At 30.8% G+C, this 11485-nt stretch overlaps 1 protein-coding gene and 1 pseudogene across 2 annotated transcripts; one reads left to right on the top strand and one right to left on the bottom strand.

Annotated features, from left to right (window-relative positions):
- Positions 1-4226: 4226 nt before the first annotated feature.
- LOC111640480 lies at positions 4227-5813 on the bottom strand. 2 transcript variants are annotated; one of them, XM_023386488.1, is made up of 2 exons: positions 5489-5813; positions 4227-5418 (listed from the first exon to the last, which is right to left on the bottom strand). In XM_023386488.1, the coding sequence occupies exon 2, from the start codon at positions 5405-5407 to the stop codon at positions 4268-4270; it is 1140 nt and encodes a 379-aa protein (XP_023242256.1). In that variant the 5' UTR covers positions 5408-5418; positions 5489-5813; the 3' UTR covers positions 4227-4267. The 2 variants fall into 2 exon arrangements, with proteins under 2 accessions (XP_023242256.1, XP_023242257.1); XM_023386489.1 differs by having other exon boundaries at positions 4227-5414.
- A 4259-nt stretch (positions 5814-10072) lies between these two features.
- LOC111640478 lies at positions 10073-11347 on the top strand (annotated as a pseudogene).
- Positions 11348-11485: the final 138 nt, after the last annotated feature.

Genomic DNA, 11485 nt, shown 5'->3' with positions numbered 1-11485 from the left:
CCTTACATTCTTTCTTCGATATAACACCTTGCATTATTTCAAATATTTATTAAGCTGTTCGAAACAACGCTTTCTCACTCTTCCTCTATCAATCTTGTCATCCACCCTTCACACATATACTCTCTTCAACAGTTTTCTTTTCACTCCTTCAATGCAGCAAACACCACAGAACCGATTTTTTTCCAACATGTGTTGTATTTTAATTAACACAGTCATTCTTCGTTATGCAACATACACCTATCTAATACCACATTTCTAATGCAGTAATGAGACTTATTTCACTTTTCTGCTATACTTAGGTTTTTTGCCAAACATGAACACAGGCAATACAAGAATTTCACACCTTTTGATTCTGCGTAAATTTATTTATTGTATTCACCGCATTCTGTCATGAGTTCGCTCTCTTGTATATCCTTCCATTCCTATCGGTGGTACTTTTTAAATATACAGACTGATTCGCCTATTTTAGCCGTTTATCACTTAGCTTAATAATGCGATATGTTATTTTCCTTTGAATTTAAAAATTGTAATTTTATACTGTATATTAAAGGTTGTTTTTTAAATTTATATCAATAAAGGTATGTAAAATCTTTTGTAGAAATAATAATAAGGTAAGGATGCCGAATATGAGATACCATTTTTATTTTTGACTATAAAAAATGACTATTACACTTGGAGCTTTACAAATTACAATTTTGAATAGGGAATTTAATATATTTAACAATATAATTGCTATTTAGTCCTAAGCATAATACATTTTTAGTTATATTAGATAAAATGAAAAAAGTCCGAAATCACGTCTTAGGTAAATGGTCTCCTATTATGAGATACTAGGGGTACCCCAGATTCTGGACAGTCTTGACCCGTCCAGATTCGATCCCGGGTCCCCCAGAGCGGTAGGCTGTCACCGTGACCTCTTGGCCATCCGGCCTTTTCTGGGGTATCCTTAGGAACACCGAATTGTTTTGATGCCTTTAAGTAACCTATTTGATTGCTCCGTACTGCATCCACGGCTCGTATCATGGCACTGTGGTGCCAGGTTTTCCTTTTAANTTTCGTACATAATCGGTTATCCGAAACATCGATCTTCCGAACAGCCCCAGTCCCCAATTGATTCGGATAATCGACGCTCTACTGTATTTATATTTAACTTACTACTTGAAAATTTAAAAACAAAATTGTGCAATTATCGAATTTCAAAGTGCTTCATTTAAGTGTTCATACATTTTGCAAAAAAAAAAACAATTATAAAATCAACATCTTAACAATGACAAAGTATCATTTGTAATAAGATTTTAAATTTAAAGCGATTCGTATTTTTTTATTGATAAATTGAAAAACCGAGACAGTTGTATAAATAATTAAATTTATTGCCTACTTATTGTTAAGTTTATTTTGAATTTCGCTTGGAGACAAATTTAAACCCTATTGAAATGTTACGGGGTGATGTAAAATCTGCTTTGAAACATAAAAAATACCGGAATAGAAACGAGCTATTTGTGGCAATTCAAGAAGCTTGAAAAAATTTTCCAGCTGAGGGTATGCAATGATTGGTTGACTCCATGCCCCGCCGTTGCTTATCTGTGATAAAAAGTTTTGGTTCTTTATCATTAAAATATTAGTTCTTTTTGCTAAATTTTATTATTGACCCTAAACATTTGTCTACGGACAAACTGGCTTGTTGCACATCAACCATTGATTACGTTAAAGTAATGTTTTGTTTACGAAATAAAGTTTATTATTTTATGAAATGAAACAAAGTTAATATTTTTCCTGAATTATAGTTTCGTTTGTTTGGTTATACATTCCGCACAACTCGGTTTTGAAAATAATTGCTAATGATCATAAACAATTGGCCACCACTGTACATGCGTATACGTGATAAATTGTTAATAAAAAACCTAATTAAAACGTGGCTACAATATTTACAACAATGTCTGCATCATTTGAATCAGATATAACTTATCGATTAACGAAAAAATAGACAATATTCAGTGATCCAATAATATATATAATAGCCTTCATTCTGGTTCTTTACCTGTTGTATTAACAAACTTCTGCTGTATAAATTGTACGTAAATCTCAAATTTGCATTAATTATTGTCATACGAAATGAACGAAAATTCATTATTAGTTCTTACAATTATCAATTCGAATGATATTCACTTTTTCTGCTTTGAATGATATCCAAATAGAAAATCATTATTTTTAAAGACATAGATATAAAGCTATTTAAGTTCCAGTAGTTTTGAACATTTTACCTTGTTTATTCCAGTATTTAGATTTATTGCCACACATAACTGTAAATTATAAATAACAAGGTATGATGTATGGAAACGTTGTCACAATGCCGGGCTGCAATTTTTTATGTCATTTTGAATTTGTATAATTTAGCATATATGCTATTCACCAGAAATTAGTACTGTGTTAACACTGTACATGATACTTTTCCTTTAACAATAGAATCGTTTCAATCATATATTTAACACCTTTTAATGAAAACTATTTAAATAGAAATTAAGTAACTTTCGATTTTTATAGGAAGCGCATATATTGGTTTTATCTGTCACAATGAATTTTATATCTGGTCTCAGATTTCAAATATCTAACTTTATTCTCGAGATTAATTAAGAACAGACAGCCAGATGGTAATAAAGACAAACAAACAGCCAGACAGATAACATCGAGAATTTATAGACCTACGTCTGCAATTTTTCCAATTAATATTTTCATTCTGATACTGAAATAAGAATATTTCACTATAATACAGTCGACCCCCGTATAACACGGGGGGTTGACTGTATTATAGTGAAATAAGAATGTCGACCCCCGTTTCTAAGATCGTCACTTAGATTTTAGAAATACGTCTGTCGGACTGTGAACGGCTCACGTATTTGTAAAATCTAAGTGACTCGTACAACATGGAACTCTTATAAAACGGAATTATCAACAGTGTATAGGGGGGTCGACTGTATAGTAATGAAAATTAAAAAAATTCAATTATAATCCGAAATCTCAGATATCACGACTTTCTGCTGAGGCTTTCAAATAAACTACTCCTTTCGTTCAAAATATAAAGAATTTATAAAAATTATTTTATTTTCAATATTCGAGTTTTACTAAAATCGCGTGATGTCAAAATTAAATCAATATTATAAATTAAATTGATTACTATACAGTAATAACATAATTACTCTTATATTACAGCNTTTTTCTGCTTGCTTTTTAAGATTAAACAAAGCCCTTGTTTTAGACACACTTCTTATTTTTTCTTCTATTTTTGGATCAATTGTTTGGATTGTTTCTTCTTCATTCACCAATTCTGTAATACTAATAACATCTTGGTTTAGATTTTTTCACGTGAAGACGATGTAGATCTTTGAACTTCATCAGTTATATTGCTATGTAAGGGTGGCATTATNTAAAAAACCTAATTAAAACGTGGCTACAATATTTACAACAATGTCTGCATCATTTGAATCAGATATAACTTATCGATTAACGAAAAAATAGACAATATTCAGTGATCCAATAATATATATAATAGCCTTCATTCTGGTTCTTTACCTGTTGTATTAACAAACTTCTGCTGTATAAATTGTACGTAAATCTCAAATTTGCATTTTAATTATTGTCATACGAAATGAACGAAAATTCATTATTAGTTCTTACAATTATCAATTCGAATGATATTCACTTTTTCTGCACGAAAAACGTGAATTGTATATTAAATTTAGAACGATGGTCGTCTTCGTCTATCTAACAGTGTTTTCTCTGTTTCATTACTTCGAACTCATTAATATAATGAGCGACACTTGGATCATGTAGTACAAAGTATAAACATACACTATAAAATTTGGTATCCAATGAAAAAAATGTCTTCGAGATATGATATACAATATACTCTAATATTTAATAGTTTTATTACTTTGCAATATACTTTCGTTTTTATACCGTCACAGCGCGCCGGTATTTGGTCACGGGTTTGCACATAAACACTGAACTGAAAACGTAGAGTTTCCTGCGCTTAGTTGACATCTGTAACAACTAAATAGAAGCCATTTTACTATTTAAAAAACCCCCGAAAAACATTGTCAACTCAACATATGGCCGTATAATATTAAAACCACAAACTACCAGTTTTCATTTATTCAAATAATTTATTATAACAGAAATAAATACATAGTAACTTACAACATAACTACATCAACTTTTTGTTTTATTTGTGAAAGAAATATCTATCTATAAGATTTATACTTAATAATTATTATGGATACTGGGTTATTATGACAGTGTAGGATATTGCTATCCCGATAATTGTGAACACCAAAGCACGATCGACAAGAAATATGTTCCATCCCGTGAACTGAAAAGTATCTTGAAGACATTTCATGGAAAATTTGTATGCACAATCTTGCACGAAAGCATTACAAAAAACTGACTTTGTGTAGACAACCGTCGATATTTTTTTTGCAGCAATAGATACACGAGCTGCAGCGTTACAAACAAACATAAATAAAAAGAACGGAAGTGCGTTCAAAGCGAAAATCCCAGAAATATAATTTATTTCTAAAGTAGTTAATTTGGAAAAGAACCAGCTGCAATTACAAACAATATTTCCTCCTGAGTAAATTGTCCAAATTAATAATATCTTGGAATAAAATTCTTGAAAATTGTCCGCAACTGACTTGATCTTCGTATATTCTTTGGGCATGTGAGAGATTTCTCTACAGAAGTCTTCAGGCGTGTATTTCTCTATTTTACGCAATAATTCGACAAATTCCGTTTCCAATTCTTTGCAGATTAAAATGAATAGTACAAAACAGAAATAATGTGGGATTGTTATAAACAATACAAAAATCATTTTTATGATCACTACAAGTAATATCGAAATATTTTCTGTAATTGCAATTCCGAAAAATGTTCTTACATTATATACATCAATTATTCTTTTGTTTTTTGGTAAAACAACAAAGTAATGGTAGCATATATAAACTATAGCATGAATCCAGATGAGAGCTATTAACATTATTATGCTTTTGACATTTAACTGTTTTGAATTACTTAAAGCAAACAATTCTTTCATACTGCAAATAAGGTACCTTTTGTAAATAATAAATAAATCGATAGCAATTACTAACGTAGATATATATAACGTTGTAATTGATAAATTCAATAATATCTTCTCTGAATAGTTATTCTTAAAATTAGAAATTATTATATAGAAACGCCAAATAATATAGATTTTTTGTATAATTGATACTACGATACTATGAATAGATACATTTTTGTTTTGAATGTTTAAACCTAAAATTTTCATATTTACGAAGAGAATTTTCCACGAAATCGATAATTGATCTTTCTGATCTTCTACTCTTGATTGTATGTTTTTCACCAAAGAACACATGACGATACTTCCTTGAAAATATTCATACCAATATATTATTAAATTTCACACGTCCGAAAAGAATTACTATTACTTACTTACCTTCTTGAACTTGTTTCTGAAGTTGGAATGTGAAAACAAATGAGTTAGCGTTTAAACGAGATACAAGTGAATATCGTCAAGCAATATCAACACGAGTGTTCTTGTCGAAATAGAAGAGGGAAGTGTAAAACCTAACAACTGCACACCTACGACGCTGCAATGACGTGACCATTGCCAGACATCTGCAATGAACACGTCAGTTTAATGCGTAAATAATGGGACGTTAGTGACGTCACTTAAAATTGTTTAGTAACACTTTTTTACTTTGGTATTCAAATCAATTAGACCACGGCTTTCGAGAAACAATTCTCCAATGAAAAGAAAGATTTGTGTTTTATTCTGATATATTTTAATATCTTATAGCTAAATAATCTATTTTATCAATTGTTAAACACGTGTATTTGATAATCAGTTTAAGGTTATAGTTCGAACTATCAAAATTTTCTTTATATATTTATTTAAACAAATTCAAAAATCATTTCAACGTTTAAATTTCGTATATTCTTGTATTGATTTGTGCTACTATAGTTAATAGTGTTGTATTATGATATTTCCATAATTTGAGTTAACCCAGGTAAAGTTAGTCTAGCTTTTCCCCTTTAAAAACTACAAACAAGAATAAAAAAAAAATTTACAAACTCAAATAATAATAATCATAATTGAAAAGAAATAGATAATAATGAAGAAATTGCAATACTTCCGTGTTAAGAGGAAGTGAGTATTTCGCCGCTTGTCATAAACATGTTTAGCTTGTAAACACTATATTTGATAGAACTTCTAAAATACTTCGGGTTTCATTGGCAATTTACACGAATATTCTTTTATGTTGAAAAAAAACAACTTGTTTCTAAGAGCAGATAGAATTGCTATTGCTAGTGATTTCCTAGAGTTCATCACTCTAGAACAAGATTCACCAAAGTACGGCCCGTGGGACAGATCCTGTCAGCCAGGCACTGTGCCACAAATGAGCTAAAATATAATTATTTACGTGAAAATATCGTAGATTTTAAATGAATTATGTAGATAAAATTCAAATAAGTGTAAACAAATGCCAAAATTGATCCAATCTGATTTTTACGTTTGACAGTAATATATTTTTATGAAATCAGTGAAATGAAAAATTCGGCGACTATTGATATCATGGGGCTTTTTTGCTAAAGTACCTGCAATGAAATTTCTAAAAAAAGCGATCACGAGCGTTCTGTAGCGATTTTCTTTGTCTATTAGTAAATAAATACGATGATTGTCGTTATTTTTTATGTGTTCAGTATATAATATTGAACAAAGTAGTTATGCGAACCGAGCTCGTCATTCTCTGTTATCTGGCTCCATGTTTAAAAACTAAAAAATAGCTATCGTGTCTCCACTCTGCTAGAAACACAAAACAATACTTTTTTCTAATATAATTCTTAAATTGTATTGTAATTTAATTTTTGTAAGTTTTGTTGCATAATAATAAATTTTAAAGAATATAATCTAATACAAACTTCATTATTGATTAGAAAACATTATTCTTCACTTTATGAAAGGTGATTGGTACATGCAATTCGTAATAAATCGTGCGATTAAACGTGTAATTGGCCGGAATATTAAGGTCAGTTTAACAAGAATGTATTATTCCGAAGAATTATTCAATTCTTTAATATAATTTTCAATATTATTGATTTTTCTAAATATCTGATATATTATTTATAAATTTATCTGTTTTATATGTTTTTTTTTCCCCTTGCATTCACTATATTTCCCATTTTACACTGTCTTCCAATAAGTAAGCAAAACACAAGTCTTTAATTAAAATTTTTATTTACATGTCGACAACAAACAAAATGTCATTAATTGATTTCAAATTTTTACGAGAAATGTTTAGAAATCAATTGTTTTAAAATCGATTAAAAGTTACGTTTGCACGCTATTGTCTTTTTCGATATTACAGAATATAAGGAAAACAGTATTTTGTCAATTTATGGACTCTTTTGATAATCTCATATGGAGAAAAAAGTTTATATTTTCATAATTTCTAAAATAGGATTAATTGAGTAATTAACGCGATATGCCGGCATATTTACTCCATATAATTGGCTACAATTACGCCAATCACAAGCATTCTAACCCGCGATGGGGTCATAGATGGATGAGGCGATAGAACGGATCTACTCTTGGTCGAATCTCAAGAATTTTTTTAGAGCAAACGTGCACTGTCTCTCACTAACTTTCTCCCTGTATTGTGGGACTGAACGAACGCAATATACTTTTAAAAAAGCCTCTTTATGCCCACAGAGCAAGAAAGAACCAAATATGGAAAACCCACAGTAATATATTTAATTGGTATTTTAAAGTATATTTTAAATTTAGTCCGAAACTACATTTATTATCTTCTCTCAAATAGTGGCATTTAATACTTATAATAGTATGTCTTTTGTTAATTTTAACATCACCATAACAATATTCATAAATATCTAAAGGAAATGTATTGTAATATTCAGTTATTATATCAACGCTCTTCTATATTTTAATAGACCTTTATTACGTGAAATGCACAGCTCGGTAATTATTTTATTTTATTTACTGATAGTTTTCACATTTTAATTGCATAAAAAGTATCCAGATTATATAAATAATACAGTAGAGGAGAAGGTGGTATTATGGAACACTGCGGGTATTATGGAACCACCTCATTTCGAATTGATAATAAAGGCGAACTGTTGCGGAATGTGGCTGAACTGAACTAGGCAGACATCCATAGCGAGAGGAAAACCCGTTTTACTTCAGTTAAACGGTTGTCCGTATTTAATCAGCAAATTTGTTTTTTTCAAAATTCGCAAGTTTTGAATGCTAAGTGAATTTAATTATTTTTAAAATATAAATCGTGTAGTTGTAGGTTCACTGGTGCATGTATTCCGTTCCAGAGACTTAGGGGTACATATTAATCTGTGTGATGTTCACGTTTTTTAAATTTTGGTCTCGACAGACATAAGTTAATTCGAGATGGCGATGCGTGAAATACGGACCCCTTTGGTGCTTTTACAGTAATATGGAACTCAACTCCTCCGAACTCTCTCTTTGCAATCAGACATTCGTCCGGAGCAATTTGGGAAAAAGACACTAGGTAGAAAGTCTGAAAATATCGAAAAAGAGCTGCTGGAATATATATTGTTGATGGAGGTCATATTTTTCTATTATAAAAGCATTTTTGCGATAAAATACATTGGAGTAAATAATTTTGTAATTATTTAACATTTTTTGTCCTTTCCTATTTGTTTTTGGCTACATTAAAGCATTTTTTTGAAAATATACAGTAAGGTTCCATATTACCACCCGATTTTCTCTAAGCCTACTTTCGGACTTTTTGTACAAAAGCCTTCAAAAACCATACTTATAATTACACTAGCGAAAAATCCAATTAGGAACATTTAGTTTACTAGTTACCGGTACTTTTCGCACAAAAACTGTGGGTGTAGTTATGATACCTTGTTTACATTTCACTAAAATGTAATTGGGGTTCAATAATACCACCTTCTCCTCTATTTTTGGGCATATTTTATGTGCAGTTCATATATTATTAAAATATTTAAACAGTTATTCGTTTATACTTACAAAAACTGAAAAGAAATTCATTATTTGTTCAAATATTTATTTATTCGAAATGATATTTACTTTTGACTTTCTAAAGTTTTAAAACGTACACTTTGTTTAATTTAAAGTTAAATTAAAAAATAAATTTTCGATTAAAATTTCGTAGTGGCATATCTCTTAGCAACAGTGTTTCTTAAAAATATCCTGTATCGTAGGATCAATGGTATTGTACTCGAATCAATAGAATTTATAGATTATTGCATACACTTTATCGAAACAACTCAGAAAATTTCCATTCAATCTTTTTATTCGAGATCTTCAGATCATCTATATATATAAAATTGCTTGTCCTGACTGACTGACTCACTGATTCATCATCGCGCAGAGCAAACCGCTGGATTTAAAGAGCACAGATTTGGTACACAGTTAGGGTTTGTCATGAAAACGCACACTAAGAATGGATTTTTCAAATTCCCAAGTGGGGGAAGAGGGAGAGCATTAAGTCTTAACCGGAAAAACGGCTTTTACTGTACTATTTTAGATGCGATTTTTTGTTTTCAACTACATTTAGTCTTCATTGAGTACTTAGGTGTAGTACAGGGATGAGCAACACGCGGCCCGTTAAACATGTTTATGCGGCCCGCCAAGCATTTTTAAAATTGAATTTATTTTATCGACTTTCTCCCATCAATATATTGTTATGAAATTATTTATAATAAAATGGTAGTACATACTAAACCGAAACAATTTTTTGTGACCAGATACACACTTGTCGGCGACTTGTTCAAACATGCAATACGAACGCGCCGCGTCTGCGCTTGTTTGTGTTTGCTTCTGTCACACAATCAGTCAGACTGGTAAGCTGTTACTAGCAAATTTAGCAATTCTTGTGTTTCTTGAAAGGCGTGAGTGCAATATTATTGTCAAAAAGGTAATATTAGAGTTTTTTTTTATTCAAAATTAAGTTTTCCTTAAAATTTTGTAACTTTCAAATTTTTAATCCATAATAGCATGTCGGAAAGGCAAACAAAAAAACGGAAGGTTGCGGATGAGCACAGGCATTTCCAAGAAAAGTGGAAATTTGATTATTTTTTCACTTTCGTCGAAGATAAAGCTGTATGTTTAATATGCTCAGAGACTGTGTCGACATTAAAAAAATTTAACATAAAAAGGCATTACGATACAAAACATTAACAACAATATAAAAACTTAACAGGACAACTCCGGATAGATAAGTTTAATCAAATGGAGAAAAACTTGGGAAAACAACAGGCTATTTTTAAAAATCAAGCTATTTTATCATATACGGCAGTAAAGGCTAGTTTTGTTGTCAGTCAAATACTGGCAAAAAAAATGAAACCCTTTGCGGATGGAGAGATGATAAAAGAATGTCTGACTGCTGTTACAGAAATAGCATTTCCTGATAAAAAAAAAAATATTATTTCAAACATTAGTTTATCAAGATTCACCATTGCAAGGAGAATTGAAGACTTGTCCAAGAACATAGCAACAACGCTTCGTGAACGCATTGCAAAATTCGAATACTGTTCTTTGGCACTTGATGAGAGTTGCGATATTAGCGATACAGCACAACTGGCTATATTTTTACGTGGTATTGACACCAAATTTAATATTACCGAAGAATTGTGTTCACTGATTCCAATGCAAGTTGACTACAACCGGCAAAGTCCTGTACAATGAACTAAAGTCTGTGTTGGAAAATTTTTCAATTTCATTAGAAATTATTATTGATATATCGACAGATGGAGCACGAGGAATGTCAAGCATGGAGGTAGGAGTATCGGGAAGGCAGAGCAAATTTTCCTGGTGAATTATGCAGTGGTTAACGAATATTTCCCTTCCTGTGACCTTCTTAATGTCTTGAAATACAAGACATTAAGAAGGTCACAGGAAGGGAAATATTCGTTAACCACTGCATAATTCACCAGGAATATTTGTGTGCGAAAAGATTGAGTTTGCCAAATGTCATAGTACCAATAATTAAACTAATCAATTTTATAAAGTCGCGCGCGTTAAATCACCACGAATTTAAAGAATTCCTGAAAGATTTAGAAACTGAATATGGCGACGTGGTTTTTAATACCGAAGTACGTTGGCTTAGTCGAGGTGCAATGCTAAAAAGAGTATACAACTTAAAAAGCGAAATACAATTGATATTTGGATATGAAGGGATATGCCTTTCCTCATTTTGGTAATAAAGAATGGATGTGCGATTTTGGGTTTCTTATCGACATGACTCAGCATCTCAATGATCTTAATGTGGAACTTCAAGGCAAAGGATAGTTTATTCACAATTCGTATGATAAAATTCAGGGCTTTGAGCGCAAATTAAAATTGTGGAAACAGCATCTTTTGCAGAATAATGTGTCTCACTTTCCACATTTAGAAAAAAAAAACGTTACT

The sequence above is a fragment of the Centruroides sculpturatus genome, unplaced genomic scaffold (genome assembly GCF_000671375.1).
Source record: "Centruroides sculpturatus isolate CEXI.00-Female unplaced genomic scaffold, Cexi_2.0 scaffold1343, whole genome shotgun sequence".
NCBI classification, from domain to species: Eukaryota; Metazoa; Arthropoda; class Arachnida; order Scorpiones; family Buthidae; genus Centruroides; species Centruroides sculpturatus.
Note: the sequence above shows the minus strand (reverse complement) of the source record. Positions and strands in the feature narration are given on the sequence as shown.